Source organism: Nicotiana sylvestris, chromosome 1, assembly GCF_000393655.2.
Source record: "Nicotiana sylvestris chromosome 1, ASM39365v2, whole genome shotgun sequence".
NCBI lineage: Eukaryota > Viridiplantae > Streptophyta > Magnoliopsida > Solanales > Solanaceae > Nicotiana > Nicotiana sylvestris.
Window position 1 is genome coordinate 101,866,439 of NC_091057.1, and position 18,436 is coordinate 101,884,874.

The 18,436-nt window shown below is 41.0% G+C and overlaps 1 protein-coding gene across 1 annotated transcript; it reads left to right on the plus strand.

Annotated features, from left to right (window-relative positions):
- Positions 1 to 584: 584 nt before the first annotated feature.
- LOC138872625 (uncharacterized) lies at positions 585 to 6,033 on the plus strand. Its single transcript, XM_070150974.1, has 3 exons — positions 585 to 1,414; positions 5,679 to 5,739; positions 5,842 to 6,033. Exons 1-3 carry the CDS (start codon positions 585 to 587, stop codon positions 6,031 to 6,033), a joined length of 1,083 nt encoding a protein of 360 aa, XP_070007075.1.
- Positions 6,034 to 18,436: the final 12,403 nt, after the last annotated feature.

Sequence of the window (18,436 nt, forward strand, 5' to 3'; positions counted from 1 at the left end):
ATGGCAACAACAACAACTGGGGTGGAAACAACAATCAGGGCGGTTGGAACAATTACAACCAAGAATATCGGGGACAAGGCTTTCAAAGTCCCCCGATGTATCACCAACCAAAACATCCACCCCCAGTTCCATACCAAGGTCCTAGTTCTTCTAACAATGAAATAGGGAGAATCAAAATCATGTTTGAACAAATGATGAAAAAGAATGCTGACTCTAATGCCATGTTGGCAACCACAATACTTCAATCAGAAACTTGGAGGTTTAATTAGGCCAAATCTCACAATCCTTAAATACTTGCCCTAAGGGGGCTCTACCTAGTGATACGGTAGTCAACCCGAAGGGTGGGAACAATTCTGGGAATGTAATGGCGGTAACTACATGAAGTGGACGAGGCGGTGATGTGAATGCCTCCAAATAAAATGAAGTTTTGAGTGATGAAGTTGAGTTGCAAGAGGATGAGATCCCTTTGGTGGTTGAAAAAGTGATTGATAAGAATGTTAATGAGGAAGTGAGGATTGATATCCAAGATGCCGAGGTGGAAACTCAGAATGACGTGAACCCCGTTTAGGGAACACGTAATAGACATGCCAGAAACGGTTGTGCCTAAATCCAAGGCTCATTTGCCAAGGCCACCTCCACCTTATCCTCAAAAGCTTGCGAAGCAGAAATATGAGAACCAATTTAAGATGTTTATTGACATGATGAAGAGCTTTTCCATCAATGTACCTTTGGTGGAGGCTCTAAAGCAAATGCTGGGTTATGCTAAATTCATGAAAGACTTGGTGACAAAGAAAAGATCCATGGATTGTGAGACTATCAAGATGACCCACCAAGTTAGTGCAATAGTACACTCAATGGATCCAAAGCTAGAAGATCCCGGTGCTTTCACCATTCCTTGCACCATTGGGAGTGCAGACTTTGCAAAAGCTCTATGTAATTTGGGCACAAGTATCAACTTGATGCCCTACTTAGTTTTCAAGACTTTGGGTATTAGGCAATTGAGGCCGACTTCCATAAGATTGCAAATGGCGGATAGAACAATGAAGAGACCATTGGGTATAATTAATGATGTTCTTGTCCGGGTGGATAAATTTATCTTGTCAGCTGATTTTGTGATCTTGGATTATGAGGTAAATTATGAGGTTATGATCATACTGGGAAGACCTTTCCTTTCTACTGGAAAGGCCTTAATTGATGTGGAAGAAGGGAAACTCACCTTCCGGGTGGGTGATGAGAAAATGGTCTTTTATGTGTGCAAGTCAATGAAACAGCCCAACAGTTCTGAAGTGTGCTCTTTTGTGGATCTTGTCATGGTAGTGATAGTTGATAATACTAGTGTAATGATAAATATGGAGGACCCTCTAGAGGCGGTATTGTTGAATCTTGATGTAAATGAGGATGAAGGCCGGGTGGAGTGTGTCAATGCTTTACATGAAATGGGCTCTTACTCTTATGAGCCTTGAAAACTCTCTTTGGATCTTGAGAATATGAAAACTCCACCAACAAAGCCCTCAATCAAGGAACCTCCGGTGTTGGAGTTGAAGTTGTTGCCTCCACACCTCAGGTATGAATTCTTAGGCCCTATTTCAACTTTGCCAGTTATTTTTTCCTCTTATCTTACTAATATGCAGGTAGATGCCACATTGGTGGTGCTCCAAAAGCGGAAGAAGGCAATTGGATGGACCTTAGTTGATATTCAGGGAATAAGCCCCGCCTATTGTATGCACAAGATTATTCTTGAAGAAGATGCAAAGCCCTCCTTCAAACATCAAAGAAGGTTGAACGAGGCAATGCAAGAAGTTGTGAAAAAGGAGGTGATCAAGTGGTTGGATGTCGGGGTTGTGTACCCCATCTCTGATAGCTCTTAGACTTCGTCGGTGCAATGTGTGCTGAAAAAGGGTGGTATGATCGTGGTCACTAATGTGCAAAATAAGTTGATTCCTACCAGGACTGTCACCGGGTGGAGGGTGTGCATGAACTACCGCAAGTTGAATAAAGTGACTCGCAAGGATCACTTTCCATTGCCTTTTCTTGATCAGATGTTAGATAGACTTGCTGGGCGTTCCTTCTACTGTTTCTTGGATGGTTATTCTAGGTACAACCAAATTTTGATTACTTCGGAAGATCAGGAGAAGACCACCTTTACTTGTCCATATGGTACCTTTACCTTTTCTAGGATGTCATTTGGGTTATGTAATGCACCGACTACATTCCAGCGGTGTATGATGGTCATATTTACCGACATGGTGGAGGACATTTTGGAGGTGTTTATGGACAACTTTAGTGTTGTGGGTGACTCGTTTGATGAATGTTTGAAAAATCTTGATAGAGTGTTGGCCCATTGTGAAAAAACCAATCTTGTACTTAATTGGGAGAAATGTCACTTCATGGTTGAGGAGGGCATAGTCCTTGGCCATAAAATTTCAAAGCATGGTATAGTGGTGGACAAAGCAAAAATTAAAGTGATTTCAAGGCTCCCCCCCTACTTCTATCAAGGGAGTTAGAAGTTTTCTTGGGCATGCGGGGTTTTATCGGAGATTTATCAAAGACTTTTCAAAGGTAGTTAATCCCTTGTGCAAATTATTGGAAAAAGATGCAAAGTTCGTGTTCAATGAGGGATGTATGCAAGCTTTTGAAATTCTCAAGCACAAGTTTACCAACACTCCTATTATTACCGCACCCAATTGGAGCTTACCTTTTGAGCTCATGTGTGACGCGAGTGATGTTGCAATTGGGGCAGTTTTGGGTCAAAGAGTGAATAAAATATTTCATCCGATGTATTATGCGAGCAAGATAATGAATGATGCTCAAGTGATCTACATGGATACTGAGAAAGAGCTTTTGGCTATTGTGTTCACAATGGAGATATTTCGGCCGTATCGCATGGGTGCCAAAGTCATAGTTCATACCGATCATGCTGCACTCCGGTACTTGATGACGAAGAAGGATTCCAAAGCTAGGCTGATGCAATGGGTCTTGTTACTTTAAGAGTTTGATTTGGATATTGTGGACCAAAAGTGTAGTAAAAACTAAGTGGCGGACTGCTTGTCCCGCTTGGAGGAGGAGGGGACGCCTCGTGATGGCCTAGATATCAATGATTCATTCCCTGATGAGAAAATCCCTTCTATGTCGGTGAATGGTATGCCATGGTTTGTGGACGTTGCTAATTTCCTTGTGACTGGTATAATCCCGTGAGAGCTCCCTTCTAACTAAAGGATGAATCTCAAACGGGATAGTTTGGACTTCTATTGGGATGAGCCGTATTTGTTCAAGATCTGCACGGATGGTGTGATCCGAAGGTATGTCCCGGAGGAGGAGCAATTGAGTATCTTAGAGGCTTGTCATTCCTCTCCCTATAGTGGCAATCATGGAAGGGTGAGGACGGCTTCAAAGGTTCTTATTTGTGGGTTTTACTGGCCAACTTTGTACAAAGATGCAAGTGAACTTGTGAAGAGATGCGACGAATGTCAAAGAACAGGTGGAATTTTGAAGAAAGATGAGATGCCTCTCAATACCATTCTTGAAGTTGATATTCTTTATGTGTGGGGCATTAATTTCATGGGCTCATTTGTTAGTTCGTGTGGGAACACATACATGTTGACTATGTTTCAAAGTGGATTGAAGTCGTGACTTTGCCCAACAATGAGGCTCGGAGTGTTGTTGCATTTCTCAAGAAGAGCATTTTTACTTGGTTTGGCACTCCTCGAGCAATCATAAGTGATGGGGGGTCTCATTTTTGTAATCGAGCTTTTGATACTTTATGTAAAGTATGGTGTCAATCACAAAGTTTCTACTCCTTATCATCATCAGGCGAGTGGCCAAGTTGAAGTCTCAAACAGGGAAATCAAGAGTATATTGTCAAAGACGGTCAATGCAAATAGGACCGATTGGTCAAAGAAATAGGATGATTCTCTATGGGCTTATAGTACTGCTTACAAGACTCTGATTGGTATGTCCCCATACTGGTTGGTATTTGGGAAAGCTTTTCCATCTATCGGTTGAGTTAGTGCACAAGACCATGTGGGCTTTGAGGAAGCTGAATCTTGAATGGGATGTGACAGCAAATCTTCATGTGGAGCAACTTAATGAACTTGATGAATTCCGATTCCATGCCTACTCCAGTTCGTCCTTGTGCAAGGACAAGATGAAGTACCTTCACGATAAGTATGCTCGTGTCAAGGAGTTCAAAGTGGGTGATTTGGTTCTCTTGTTCAATTCTCGGTTACGTTTATATTCATGAAAGCTTAAGTCGAAATGGAGTAGACCTTTTGAAGTGGTGTTTGTGACTCATTTTGGTGCACTTGACTTGAAAAGCAAAAATGGGGAGGTCTTCAGAGTTAATGGGCACAAAGTCAAGCACTAACTTGGCAAGATTGATGACAGCCACATGGTGGCACTGCTCCGTCTAAAGTGATTTGATGGTAACCTGTGTCGTGCCGCGATGTTAAATCAGGCGCTTCTTGGAAGGCAGCCCATGTGTCTTTCTTTTTGTTTTTCTTTGATTTTCTTTTTACTATAGGATTTTCTTTTGGTCTAACCGGTTGTGATATGTGTGTAGAATTGTTTTGATGCAGTGCAGGACCAAAGTGGAAAAATGATGCACTCTCTGAAGTTTGGACTGCTGCCACAATGTACTTTTTATGGCTGCAGTGGCCTTGTTGCGGGGGCAAAATCTCATTGCGGTCGAAGTGTTAAATGGTAGAAAGTGGAGGTTCTCTAAAGATTGTCATCGCGGCCGCAATACATTTTATGCGATCCGCGCTGCCCTACCGCGGCCGCAGAACATTTCTTGTGGTCCACAGTGAATGCCTCCCCAGTGCTTCATATGTTTGAGTATCACAGAATGCGGTGTATTTTGTGCGGTTCGCGGTGGGTAGGTATAGTGGGTCCTATGTCCTTTTTCTATAAATAGGACCTTAGGCCTTCATTTAAAACTTTTCGCTCATTTGCTTTCCAAATAGAAAAAAAAGCAATATTCATCATGCCTAGCTGCACGAATTTAATCACTGATTCATTTTCATCTGTGTGCATCTCATTACTGGTACTTTTAATCTTTCCTTAGTCTTCAATTGTGTTTTATTTTCTTTTAATTTGTTAGTTCTACGTCTTCTTCTTCTTCCTTTTTTCTTTAAATTTTTAGCTTATGATTGCACAAGTTATTTAGATTAGGGTTAATTAGTTATGAATGATAATTGAAAACCTAGTGGGTTTACAATATGTGAATTTAGGCTAAAAATGAGAAGAATGTTGAAACCCTAGGTTGGTATTGTTGAGTTTTTCTTACCGCGACCGCGATGGTTTTTCTGCTGTCCGCGGTGCCTCTATGTAGTCCGCGATGCTATTTTATGCGGACTGTGGTAGTAAATCTTCATAGAGGTAAGGTTTGAGGACCGCAACTGTAGTGGATTTTCTGCAGTCCGCGGTGCCTTACCACGACCGCACTACAATTCATGAGGTCCGTGGTGCCCTGAATTAGAGAGTGGGTATTCTGACCCCACCTCAATGCGGACCGCGATGCGATTTTGTGCAGTCTGCGGTGGTCTCTTTGTGTCCGCATTGCATTTTTTGTGGACTGCGGTCTGTAGTTCTACTTTACACTATCAACTATCTGCAATCATACTCTTCATTGCTTTTTCTGGTTTTGATACTAACAAATACTAAATGAATTCTCCTTGCAGACAATGGTTAAATCACGAGGCGGAGGTGATAAACAGAAAGGCAAAGGAGACTCCTCCCAGGGTAGGGGACGTGGTATGATCAGATTGCCCCCAAGTCCGACAGGCAATTAAGGAAACTAGAAAGTCAATAAAGGTTGCAAATAGAGCTGCTTACCATTCAAAGGGAAGTGAGTATGTACCCTCCCAAAAGGCATCTGAGTCTGATTCAGTGCCAGAGTATGTTCCTGATAGGTTGAAGAGGCGTAGATTGAGAGATACACCTCCGGGCACTCCTACTGCTCAAGCTTCAGTTCCAATTTCTTCTGAGTCGTCTGAGGGCTCAGCTGAGGGTAGTGACAGTGAAGCATCTACCTAACCTACTGGTTCATCACCTGGAGAGGATCCCATCGATGATGAGGTTCTGAATGAAGAGGGAGGGTGTGTGCCATAACCTGGGGTGTGGAGAAAACTAGAAACCCTGAGGTGTGGAAAAGAAGATTTGTCAGTGAGATTGGTTACCACAAATTCTGAGAGTGGTGGCTCAAGAGGAAGTTAATACTTGAATGGAGATTCATTGGCAAGGATCTTCTGCCTCACAACCCTAATGTGTAGAGGCAATTTAGAGAGAGACCGGGATGGGACTATTTTACAGGCAACGTTGAGGAGGAAAATGAGCACCTAGTCAAGTAATTCTACGCTAATGTTGCCCACATTAAAAGGGGCACGAAAGTGACTAAGGTGCAAAACTTGACAGTGAAGTTTGATGGCAAGACAATCAACGACTACCTAGGCTTTTCGGAGGAGGATGAAATATTATACCTAAAAAGGTAGCATTGGGTGAGAATGCTCGTCCGTGGTTAGAAGAGTACTTGGCACTCCTAGTTACCACCCCAGCATGGTTGACAGCAGGAGTCCAAATTTTGAGGAGAACCCTAAACTTCAAGGCAAAAGGGTGGGAGACTTTTGTTTGCAGCAGGCTGGACCCCACCACTCATGAGAACTCTCTTCCTATCTCCCGGGCAATTTTGGTGGCATCTATCATGGCGGGGTACCCGATCAACGTTGGGAATGTTATGTCTAGGGTGATCACGAGGGTGGTGAATGAAGGTGATAGATCCTACCCCTTCCCAAATTTCCTGACCATGTACTTTGAGGACCAAGATGTGAAGAAAAGAAAGTTTGATGTGAAAGTGAAACCCAAGGTACCTTTCTCCTGGTACAGCCTCAAGAGGGATGACAACCCCAAAGATCCTAAAGGCAAAGCCACTGCTTTTACTGGCCAGTCTGAAGAGCTAGTAGTAGTAGTAGTAGCTTCTTCTCAGCCTCTCTCAACTACACCATACATTTCATCAGGACCCTCTACTTCCACAGCTCCAAATATCCCCTCATCCTCAGCTTACCCATTGACTGCCCACCATTTAAGCCAAACCTTTGCCAGTATCAACAACTGGATGCAGACAACTAATTCTAAGTTGTCTGTGCTTTCTATCTCAGTGGCAGCCTAGTCCGTACCCCCTCAGCCACAGGTCCCAGCCTTAGTGGAGAAGACTCTCAAGGAGCTTCTGGACAACCAGAAGAAGCGCTTGGAGAACCAGAAGTTGATATTAGATGATATAGGTACTTATGGAAAAGCACTGAAGGAGCTGGCGAAGGAAACAAAGAAGTTGAGAAAGACTCGAGCATCAAAGGAGTCTGTGAAGGAGTTGAGGGGTGAAGTGGAGAAAATGAAGGCTGATCATTTGCCATTGGAGTTGTTATTACATGACCCGATTCTAGCAGCCCATCCTGAGCCGGAGCAGGAGATGGAGAGACCAACAAAGAGGAAGAAGGTGATCCCCCGAGTTGATGATGCAGTGATAGAGTTGGAGGACCCGCAGGGAGGTTCCTCTAGCCAGCCTCAGGCCCTAGAGAAGCCTCAGGTCCCAGTGTAGGAACATGATATTGGGATCCCGTCACAAGTTCTCGAGTAGTCACAGGACCCGGGGACTCAGGCTCATGACCCCATGCAGACGGAGGGCCAATAGGGAGTTTCTCTTTACTCTCTATCTTTTATTGAGCTATTTTAGGTTAGTTAGCATTGAGGACAATGCTAGCTTTTATTCGAGGGGGTAGCCCTATTTTGATGACATTGGGTTGTAAATATGATACTACTTTCTTTTTATTATGCTTTCTTTTTACCTTTGGTATGTATATAGTTTTACTAGTTTATTGAACTTTTCGTACTTTACAACTTTGGTATGTATATAAGTTACTTTCTGATGTATATATTCATTTGCCCCTTATGTATATTCGTCTAAATCCCCTATTGTACATATTCATTTTACTTTCTGCATTTTCTTTCATAGCTTCTTACTTTATCTTCGTAGCTTCTTATTTTGAGTTTTGCGTGCAATAAGCCTTTGATTTTCTTAATGTCACGGTTCTTTCCAAAGGTGGAATTTGTGTGAACCAGGTGGCTCTTCCCGATGATGGATGGCGTGAAAACCTTCTTAAAGGTTTGAGTCTTTTTTCTTTTTGTTTATGTGTAAATAGTAGCTAATGAGTAATGGTGCCTCAAGTAAAGCTTCACTTGGGCCTAACACATTTGCCTTTGATTCTATGGTCAAAACTAAATTATTGTGTATGGAATGGTGAAAGTTCTGACCTTGAGACTCTTGTGTTGGCCGATAATCATCAAGTGGTTTTTCGGGACCATTCGTGTTGCTCAAATCTTAGCTAAGGTTGTTGTGCGCCCCTGACTCTGTCTCTTTAGCAATCCTATAGCTTATGTGGTGAGAATTTGAATTGCAAGTCCAAGTCACATGCCATTAGTCTAGAACTTGCCCTGAAAGTTTATCTAGGCGAAATCCTAAGTGTAGTTTGACTTGAGAAGTGATTATAGGCTCTCCTTGATCCGAATGATATCTTGAAAACTTCCATAGCCTACCAATGATAATATCCCTATTCAACCCTTTTGAGCCAAAGCCTTTTTCTTTCAAAGACCATGATACAAGCCTTTACCTGTTCAAAAAAGACCCTCTCTTGGCACCCGATCTTTCCTTAGCACAAGGCAAAAGCATAAGTTTGGGGGGAGAGACAAGGAATGCAACAAAGTGGTACAAGGTACAAAATGAAGAAAAGGAAAGGCAATGAAAAAGAAAGAAAATTAAAAGGTCAAAAAAAGAATGAACAATGTAGAAGAAATAAAGGGATTCAATATAAGTAAAGAGATGAAAGGTGTGGAAAGTTTAGAAAGGAGAAAAAGTTTTGAAATGAACAAGAAGAGTGACAATGTGTCTCTCTAACCCCTAAGAAAGAAGTAAATGACTCAAAAAGTCAAGAGAATGTGTGCCAAAATGAAGCAAATGAAGTACTTAAGGGAAGATAGAACCTACTTAGACCAAATATTTCCTACCCTGAACCAAAAGCCTTCATTATATCTCCACAAAAGCCCTATATGATCTTGAGTTGAATGAACCTTACATTATTGGTGACTCACATAAGGGGAAAGCTTATCGTACTTAGAGCCGTACTTATGACCTTTCTTTGAGAAAGATGAGTGTGTTTCCCACAATCCTCGTTCTGAGTGCTACAACCTAAAAGTGAGGTTTATTTATGGAGAGTTGAGGAGTATGAGTTTGGGTTCCACAATGACCAAAGTAGTAGAAAGAGTTTTCTTGATGGGTTGAGTCAACTCTTGATGCTCTTATGTCGCACTAAAACCATGGTGCTTGAAAAGTTGAATGTTGTTAATGATTCATTTGATTTGAGGGCAATTGTTAGTCCCAATTGATGTTAGATGAGGTCACTTTAGGTCAGCTAAATTTTCTTGGTTTTACTCTTAAGGAGGTGGGACTTATTTAGTTTCTTGCGGACATGCAAAAGCTTAAGTTTGGGGGAGTTGATAACTAGGGATTCTAGTTCATTTTACACTCCTTTTTACTTGAGTTTTGGATTAAAAATGTATATAAATAGCCCCAAAGGCTTACATGCTGTACTTGTTTGCAGGGTTTGGTCAAAAGAGTGACAAGTAGTCAAAACCAGCTCAAAAAGGAGTAAAACCTACACAAGTACCAAGAATAAGTCACGACACTACTGTAGAATAAAATCTACTACAGCCGCAAAAGACTCACCGCAGACGCAGACCATTTAGTGCGGTTTGCAGTGGATGAGTTCAGACAGGGGCACTTTTGGAGCTTAAAGAAGTGCGGTCCATGAAGGATTTCTCCCAGCCCCGCAGAAGACTCTTCGCGGCTGCAATCTATTTTATGCGGTCTACAGAGAGGGGATTCAAAGAGTTGGTAGTTTGAAGATTGGAAGCCAATGCGGTCCGCAGTCCATTTTGTGCGGACCGCAGTGAAGCCGCAATGCATTTTATGCAGTCCACGGTGGCCAGATTCAGAGACTGAGCATTTTAGCTAAAAAGCCTCATCGCGGTCGCTGTGCATTTTCTGTGATCCGCAATACCTCCGCCAGGGTTATTTTTGTCCAAAAATATTTGGCCTAGTATAAATACTTTCTTTTTATATTTTTAGGGTATCAGTTAGAATCCAGAGCACGTGAACGGCGATCTTATTCCATTTTGAGTAATTTGTAGCTAGTTTAACACTGAATCTTCAATTTCTTAGTTTGTAATCAAATTATATGGGTTATTCTTCATCTATTTATCTGTTTTCTTCCATTATTATGAGTAGCTAGAGCCATTAGCTAGGGTTGTGGTTCAACCCTAGTGCGGGTATTTGATGGGTATGTTGTTCTAAGGCTTAGGTGTTTATGGGTAGTTGATGTTTGGACTGATTTGTGTTTTCCATGTTGAATTGGTGGTTGAAAATACTAATTTATGCCTATTTGACTTGGGTTTTTCTTGAGAAAGAGAGCTGAGTCTGGGAACATCAGTCCAACAAGGAATTGGGGTGTAATCAAGAGATTGATAGCCCCAATTAAAGAGTTAAACCTAGAGATAGTAATACATGACTTGAGCCTATATTGCTTGCACAATTTTGACACCCAATTGGTCTTGAGAAAGTCAATAGGGTAAAGTCACTCAAGCTACCGAGAGGTATAGAGTGAGTAGTTCCGTTCATTGGCTATATCACAATCCCTAACATAACAACTTTATGTTAGGCTTTAGATCCCGTCAAGTATTCACCTAGGAGAAAGTCACTTCCCTAGTGCCTCTTTAACTATTTAGAAAATCTTACAAGCATTTACTCTTAGTTTAATTTAGCATCTCAATAGTATAAAATTAGAAGTAATAAACAACAATTATGATTGGAAGTGTAATTAAGAGCAGTACACATTTCTAGTTTAGATAGGAATCCAATTCCCAATCAATCTAGCTCCCTGTGGATTCGATCCCGACCATCTCGGGTAAAAGCTACATCGACTACTCTTGCCACTTTGTAGTGGTGTAGGGTTGGACCCGATCAAGAACTACCAATCCTGTTCGGGTCAAGAACAAGATTATGATCAATTTGATTATCAACTGTGTCAGAAGACACTTGCTAACTATTTGAGTTCAACATTTCTTAAAGAGCCACTACATTCTTTAGCTCTCCCTTCTTCGGAAAATTATTTTCTAGAAATGTGACATCTCGAGATTCAATCTCAATAACAGTTCCATCCTCTAATTCACCAATGAACACATACCCTTTGGAGTGTTCTGAATATCTTATAAAGATACATTTCTTGCCTTTTGGACCTAATTTACCAAACTTGCTAAAAAATTTTATATATGCACCACAACCCTAAGGTCATAAAGCATTTAAGTTTTGGGTTATGACCAGTCTAAAGCTCAGAAGGAGTGGAAGAAACTGATTTAGAAGGCATTTTGTTCAGTATGTAGGCTGTAGTCAATAACGCATCTCCCCAAAAGGGGATAGGTAAATTTGCATGCTCATTTCTGCTACACCTTGTCATGTCAATAGTGTTTTGTTCCTCCTTTCTGCTACACCATTTTGTTGAGGTGTGTAAGGAATAGTTAATTATCTAGTGATGCCCTTTTCATTACATAATTCTAATTCTTTTGATAGATTTCATGCCCTCTATCAGTTCTTAAGGTCTTAATACTTTTGTCTAATTGATTCTCAACTTCATTCAAATATTTCTTAAAGTATTCAAGTGCTTCAGATTTATAAGAAATCAAATAGTGTAACGACCCGACCGGTCGTTTCGAGAGTTGTAGCCCCATTCCCCCATTTCTGCTTCTTTTTGGGTTCTTCAGCCATATTATGATATGTCGGGTTAGTTGGTGCGGGTCTGGAGTGGTTTCGGAGAGGATTTGAGACACTTAGTCTCTTTTGTGAAGGCTGAAGTTGGAAAAGTTGACCAGATATTAACTTATGTGTAAACAATCACGGATGTGAATTTTTATAGTCTCCGTTAGGTGATTTTGGACTTGGTAGCACGTCCGGAATGTGATTTGGAGGCCCGTGGTAGAATTAGGCTTAAATTGGGCGAAAGTTTGGATTTTAGCAATTTTGGTCGGTAGTGGAAATTTGATATTGGGGTCAGAATGGAATTCCAAAAGTTGGAGTAGGTTTGTGGTGTCATTTTTGACGTGTGTGTAAAATTTGAGGTCATTCGGATGTGGTTTGATAGATTTCGGCGTCGTTTGCAAAATTTGGAAGTTTAGAAGTTCTTAGGCTTGAATCTGAGGGTAATTTGGTATTTTGATGGTGTTTTGAGTGATTAGAAGGCTTGGCCAAGTTCGTAGGTTGGTGTATGACTTGTTGGTATGTTAGGTTGAGGTCCCTAGGGCCTCAGATATGTTTCGAGTGGTTAACAGATCAAGTTTAAAGTTTGGAGATTTGCTGAATTTGGAAATCAGCTGTCATAACCGCACCTGCGGAGTGGAAACCACATGTGCGAGCCGCAGAAGCGAGAATGTGACCGTAGAAGCAAAAGGAAGAAGGTCTGGCATAGTCCGCAGGTGTGATATGTTCGTCGCACCTACGATTGTCGCAGAAGCGGAAGAGATGGCGCATGTGCATGTGTTGGTCCGCAGGTGCGATGTCATTCTCGCACCTGCGATGATCGTAGATGCAGTCGTTAGTCGTAGATGCGGTCCCAGGGATTTAAGTGTTTTTCCATAGATGCGAAGGTTTTTACGCAGAAGCAGCACCGCAGGTGCGCATTTTATGCCGTAGGTGCAGAAAAACCTGTGCAGAAGGTATAAATACAAGATTTCGTGAATTTTTGCTCATTCTCACCATTTTTAACACAGACCTTGGAGCTTTTGGGAGGATTTTTGAAGGGGATTCAAGGGCATTCAGTGAGGTAAGTTGATTGAGCTCTATTATCTTTAGCTATGGTGTTTTCCCGTTGTTTCTTCACCTAATTAGTGGAATTTTGAAGTGAAAATTTGGGGGTTAGGGATTGGAATTTGGAGAGAGTAATTTGGGGATTTGAGGAACCAAATGATGTCAGATTTTGAAGAAATTGGTATGGGGATACTCGTTAGTGAATGGGCTTTCTAGTTTTGTGACATTTGTCGGATTCTGAGAGGTGGGCTCGGTGGATGGGTTTGAGTTGATTTCGGGATCTATGTCCAATTGAATAGTTTTTCTTTTGGAATTGGTTCTTTGGCCTATATTGATTGCGTTATTTTGCTTGTGACTAGATTCGGTATGTTTGGAGGCCGATTTGATAGGCAAAGGCATCGCGGAGTAGGATTTTGGCTTGGTTCGAGGTAAGTAATGCTTCCAAACTTGGTTTTGAGTGTTCGAAACCCCGAACTATGTGTCATGTGATTAGTACTGAGGTGACGCACATGCCAAGTGGCGGGCATGCACCGTGAGAATTATGGACTGGGTGATTCCATGGCATTTTTTACTGACTTTAATTTATCCTGTTGATATCCATGTGTTCATTATATAATAACATAGTTGAGCTGCAAATCATTTTAGATATCATATTTAGGCCTTGTGCCGGTATTGTTTGGACCTTAGCTATCATTTCATGTTGTCGTCTCACTAGTTTTTGCTTATTTCCCATACTCAGTCATGATCATGCATTTCTATAGCATATCTCAGTCTCGGTTAGTTATTGATTAATCATATCATTGTTCCGGATTGTTTTCACAACATTGTGAGCCCGTGGTGAGACTATAAAGGTGAATGACTGAGTGAGGCCGAGATCTTGATTATGAGTGACAGTTATGGGGTCGGTCTGCACACCACAATAGTTATATTGATTATGATAGCGCTTGGGCCTTAGGATCCCCTCCGGAGTCTGCACACCCATAGTGGGCATAAATGATATTATTGAGGGATTGATCTTCCCTAGATATTGATCTTGTCCGAAGTATTGATACCTAGAGATGGATCTTCTCCACATGGTTAGAATGGCCTTCCTCGGTACTGAGTGACTGTTGTCAGTGATGTGTATATATTCCAAGATGGATCCTCCCTAGGCTAGATGGCCATATACGGTACCGAGTGGTTGAGCACTTGAGAGTGGAAGTACATAGTGGATTTCATACATTCTGTACATTGGCACGTAGAGGTTAACTGGACTGTATATATATCACAATATCCAGAGTTGTATTTACTTTACTGTTTGAGCTAAATACTTGAATTGAAAGCATGCCTACTTTCTATACAGTTTATTCTTGTTTACCGTTGAGGTTAAATTCGTCACTACCTATCAGTCCATAGTTTAGGCTTGTTACTTACTGAGTTGGTGTACTCACGTTACCCCCTGCACCTTGTGTGCAGATCCAGGTATATCAGGCCACGGTAGTGGCTGCTAATCACTAGAGATAATAATGTAGTTGCTTGGAGACCGCAACCCTGCTTTCTTCTTCTATATCTTCCTCGTAGTTGTATTTTCAACCTTTCCCATACTATGTTAGTTTTATTGTTATCAGAATAATTGTAGTAGTAGCTCATGACTTAGTGATACCCCGCTGTTTGGGGATTTAATTTTTGCATTTCTATCTTTGAATTCAACTCTGGTTTTCCTTTTATGGAATACTGCTAAACATGATGTCTTTTGGCATATCTTTTAATGAATTATTGTGGTATTTTGGAAGTCGGCTGGCCTAGTACTATTGATAGGCGCCATCACAACAGGTTTGAGTTTAGGTTCGTGACAAATAGACATAACCAAATCGCGTGAAATTGTTAATGAACATAATGAAATATAAGCACCCGACCTAGCCCCCACATTCATTAGACCATAGATATTAGAATGGATTAATTGCTATGGGAAATCAGCTCTCTTAGTCTTTCCAAATGATTTACGTGTAATCTTTCCGGTAAGATAATTTTCACAAGTTGGAATTTCAATTTTAGAGAAAGAACCTAAATGACCTTCCTTAGCCAATCTATTCATTCGATCTTGCCCTATGTGACCTTGTCACGACCCAATTTCATCATAGGCCGTGATGGATCCCAACCATTGCTAAGCAACCCAACACTGATCAAACTAGTGATTTACCACTTAAATAAATTACTAAGTGGATAAAATTCTTGATTTGTTAAAAGATTTAGAAATTTACCAATGAAGCCAAGTTAAAAGGAAGCAACGAATATAAACCGTAATCATGTATACAATACCAAAATCATAAGTCTACTAGTGTGTGTACCAAGACCTGGTGTCGCAAGTATGTGAGAAATCTAGTAGAATGTACAAAAGAACATTAGTAGGGAAGAAAATATACAGAAAAATAAAGCATAAAGAAGACTCCAGCTGTTGTAGAATGGCTCATAAGGCAGCTCACCGTGAAGTCTTGAAAGGGGGATCAAATCTACGCGCCTGACTGGTGACCAGATGCACCTACCTCAAATATTGTACAATTAAGTACAGAAGTGTAGCGTGAGTACATAACAATATGTACCCAGTAAGTATCTGGTCTAACCTTGAAGAAGCAGTGACGAGGGATCGACTCTGACACTTATTGTGGCCAACAATATAATAATATGAAATTTCTAATTTAAGCATAATATATGGAGATAACAACAAGCTCAAAAAAAGAAAGATAAATAACTGAACAATCCTTCCAACATATTTAAGAATCCAAAGCACTTCCTTTATTTAAAACAAGTGATCTCTCGACAACAATTCAAACAAGTTATAAAAAGTTTCTAGTTCTATTATCACACACGAATACCACCGAGGACGTTCGGCCCGATCCAACATAAATGTAAACCGTGCACTGGCGAGGGTCCAATGGTGTGAACCATAGATGCATCTATTACCCCGCTCGTGGATCATATGTACGACGCAGTCAAATATAAATTCAAGGAATTACTCCGCTTGCGGATAATACGTGTGACGTGGTCAAATATCAATTTATAAATAAATCGTAACACTTTTCTAGATTCTTTTAAAAATATAGACATTTCAACATGAAGCTTTTAAAATCCTTGAAAATTCTCAACTTGGTTCCATCTATCACAATAACAAATATAATCAAATAATGGTATCCTCAAGCATGGTGTGATCCTAAAACTACCCGGACATAATCAAGAATAGTAGCTACATACGGACTCTCATCACTCTGTGCGTACGTAACCCCCATAACTAATCACATATTAATTAAGTTCACCTATAGGAAAATTTCAAGGCCTACTTTCCGGTCCATGCTTATGCCCAAACCCTCAATTTGGTGTCGAACGATCCAAAACTATCCAAATAGTGTAAAAACTCATCAATATAAGCTTATAAGTTCATCTCCCAACTATTGAAGTAATTTTCCAACTCTAAATGCAAGATTCCTAAAATTCATCCCCGGGCCAACGTGCCCGGATTTCGGAAATTTTGAAGAAAGTTGTTACCCATAACCTTAGGAACATAAATATATGATTTTCACTAAGTTCCATAACCATTTTCGTGGTAAAATATCATTTTATCAAAACCCTGGGTTTTCACCTAAACACGTGATTTCTACCAATTCACATGTTATAATATACCCATAAACTATGTATTTAACTGCATTATGTAGGAATCACTTACCTCAAGGTGTTGGGTGGAATCTCCTCTCTAAGAGCTTCAAGAATCGCCCAACAATTGAATGAAATGAGTCAAAAATGCCTAAGTCCCATATTAAATTCCCCAGTGACTTCTGCATCTATGATCACAGAACCGCATCTACGATCCCCCTTCTGCGGACAAGGGTCTGCTTCTACAGAATTGCCCTGGCCGGCTGGGTCACATTTGCGGTCGGGTAACCGCTTCTGCTGTCCCGCTTTTGCGGAGGAGGGGCCAAATCTGTGGAACCTGGGCTGCCCTTCCTTGGCCTCTTCTGCGATGCATAGCCCGCACCTACGAGCTCGCACCTGTGGCTGACCAACTGCAGGTGCGGTTGTGACAGACCTGGTGCACTTAGCTGTGGTTCCCATATCTCAACTTGGTCCGAGCCTCGTCCGGTTAGCACTTGGGGCCCCGCCCAAACATACCAACAAGTTTGGAATCATAAAACGGACCCGCTCAAACTCTCGGCATGCCCAAAACAACATTAAAACTAAGAATCACACCCTAAAACAATTGAATCAAACTTAAGAACTTCAAGTTCTTCAATTTACTTCCAATGCGCTGAAACGTACTTATACTACTCGAATGACACCAAATTTTACGTACAAGTCTTAAATGACATTACGGAACTTTTCTGAGTCTCGAAATTCCGTTTGGACCATAATATCACAAAAACCCGCTCCAAATTTAAAGAACTTCAAAATCCTTCAAGAACCAACTTTCACTATTAGGCGCCAAAACGCTGTCGCATCATCCAAAACTCAATCCGAACATACGCTCAAGTCTAAAATTATCATACAATCCTATTGGAACCGTCAAATCCTGTATTTCGAGGTTGTTTACTCAAAATATTGACCGAAGTCAAACTTGGCCTTTTAAGCCAACCTTAAGGAACCAAGAGTTATGATTTCAACCTAAACTCTTCCAAATCCCAAATCAAACATCCCCGCAAGTCATAAAATAGTAAAATCAAGTACGGAAAGTCTTATTTATGGAACGGGAATCTAGAAAGCAAAATGATCGGTCGAACGTTACATTCTCCATCTCTTAAACAAACATTCATTCTCGAATGGGTTTAGATTCATATCAGAAGTGGTGAATAAGTGTGGATATCTGCTCTTCATGTCCTCCTCAGACTCCTAGGTTGCCTCCTCAACTGGTTGGCCCCTCCACTGAACCTTTACCGCGGAAATCCTCTTGGATCTCAACTAGCGATCCTGTCTAGCAACAATAGCAACTGGATCCTCCTCATAATCCAAGCTCTCATCTAACTGAATAGTGCTGAAGTCTAATGTCACGACCCAAATCGGAGGGGCTACGACTGGCACCTGGTGCCTACTCAATCGAGCGCCACGTACCTTATCCTTATTTACTATAAGACTTGTCATGAGCCATGACAAGCCACATCTCTCTCTCTCTATATATATATATATATATATATATAACAATATTAGAACTTAACTTTATATATATATATATATATAAGTAACAATATTAGAACTTAACTCACATAACTAATTCTAAAATATTTATATAGATACATAGGGGCCGACAAGGACGTTGACATGTCTGTCTGCAAAGCCTCTAGAAAAACATGACCATAATATATAAGTCGGCATAGAGTTCCTGACATCCTCATAAAACGAAATAACATACATAGAACGTGACTCGGCAATACTCCAGGAAGAACTGGAGCTCACCAACCAAAAGCCGATATCTGGAGGCAGCCTACAGTGGAGGGTCCTCACCTCGCCTATCTACACATGCATGGCATGAAACACAGTGCCTCAGCAAAAGGGAAGTCAGTACAAATAATGTACCGA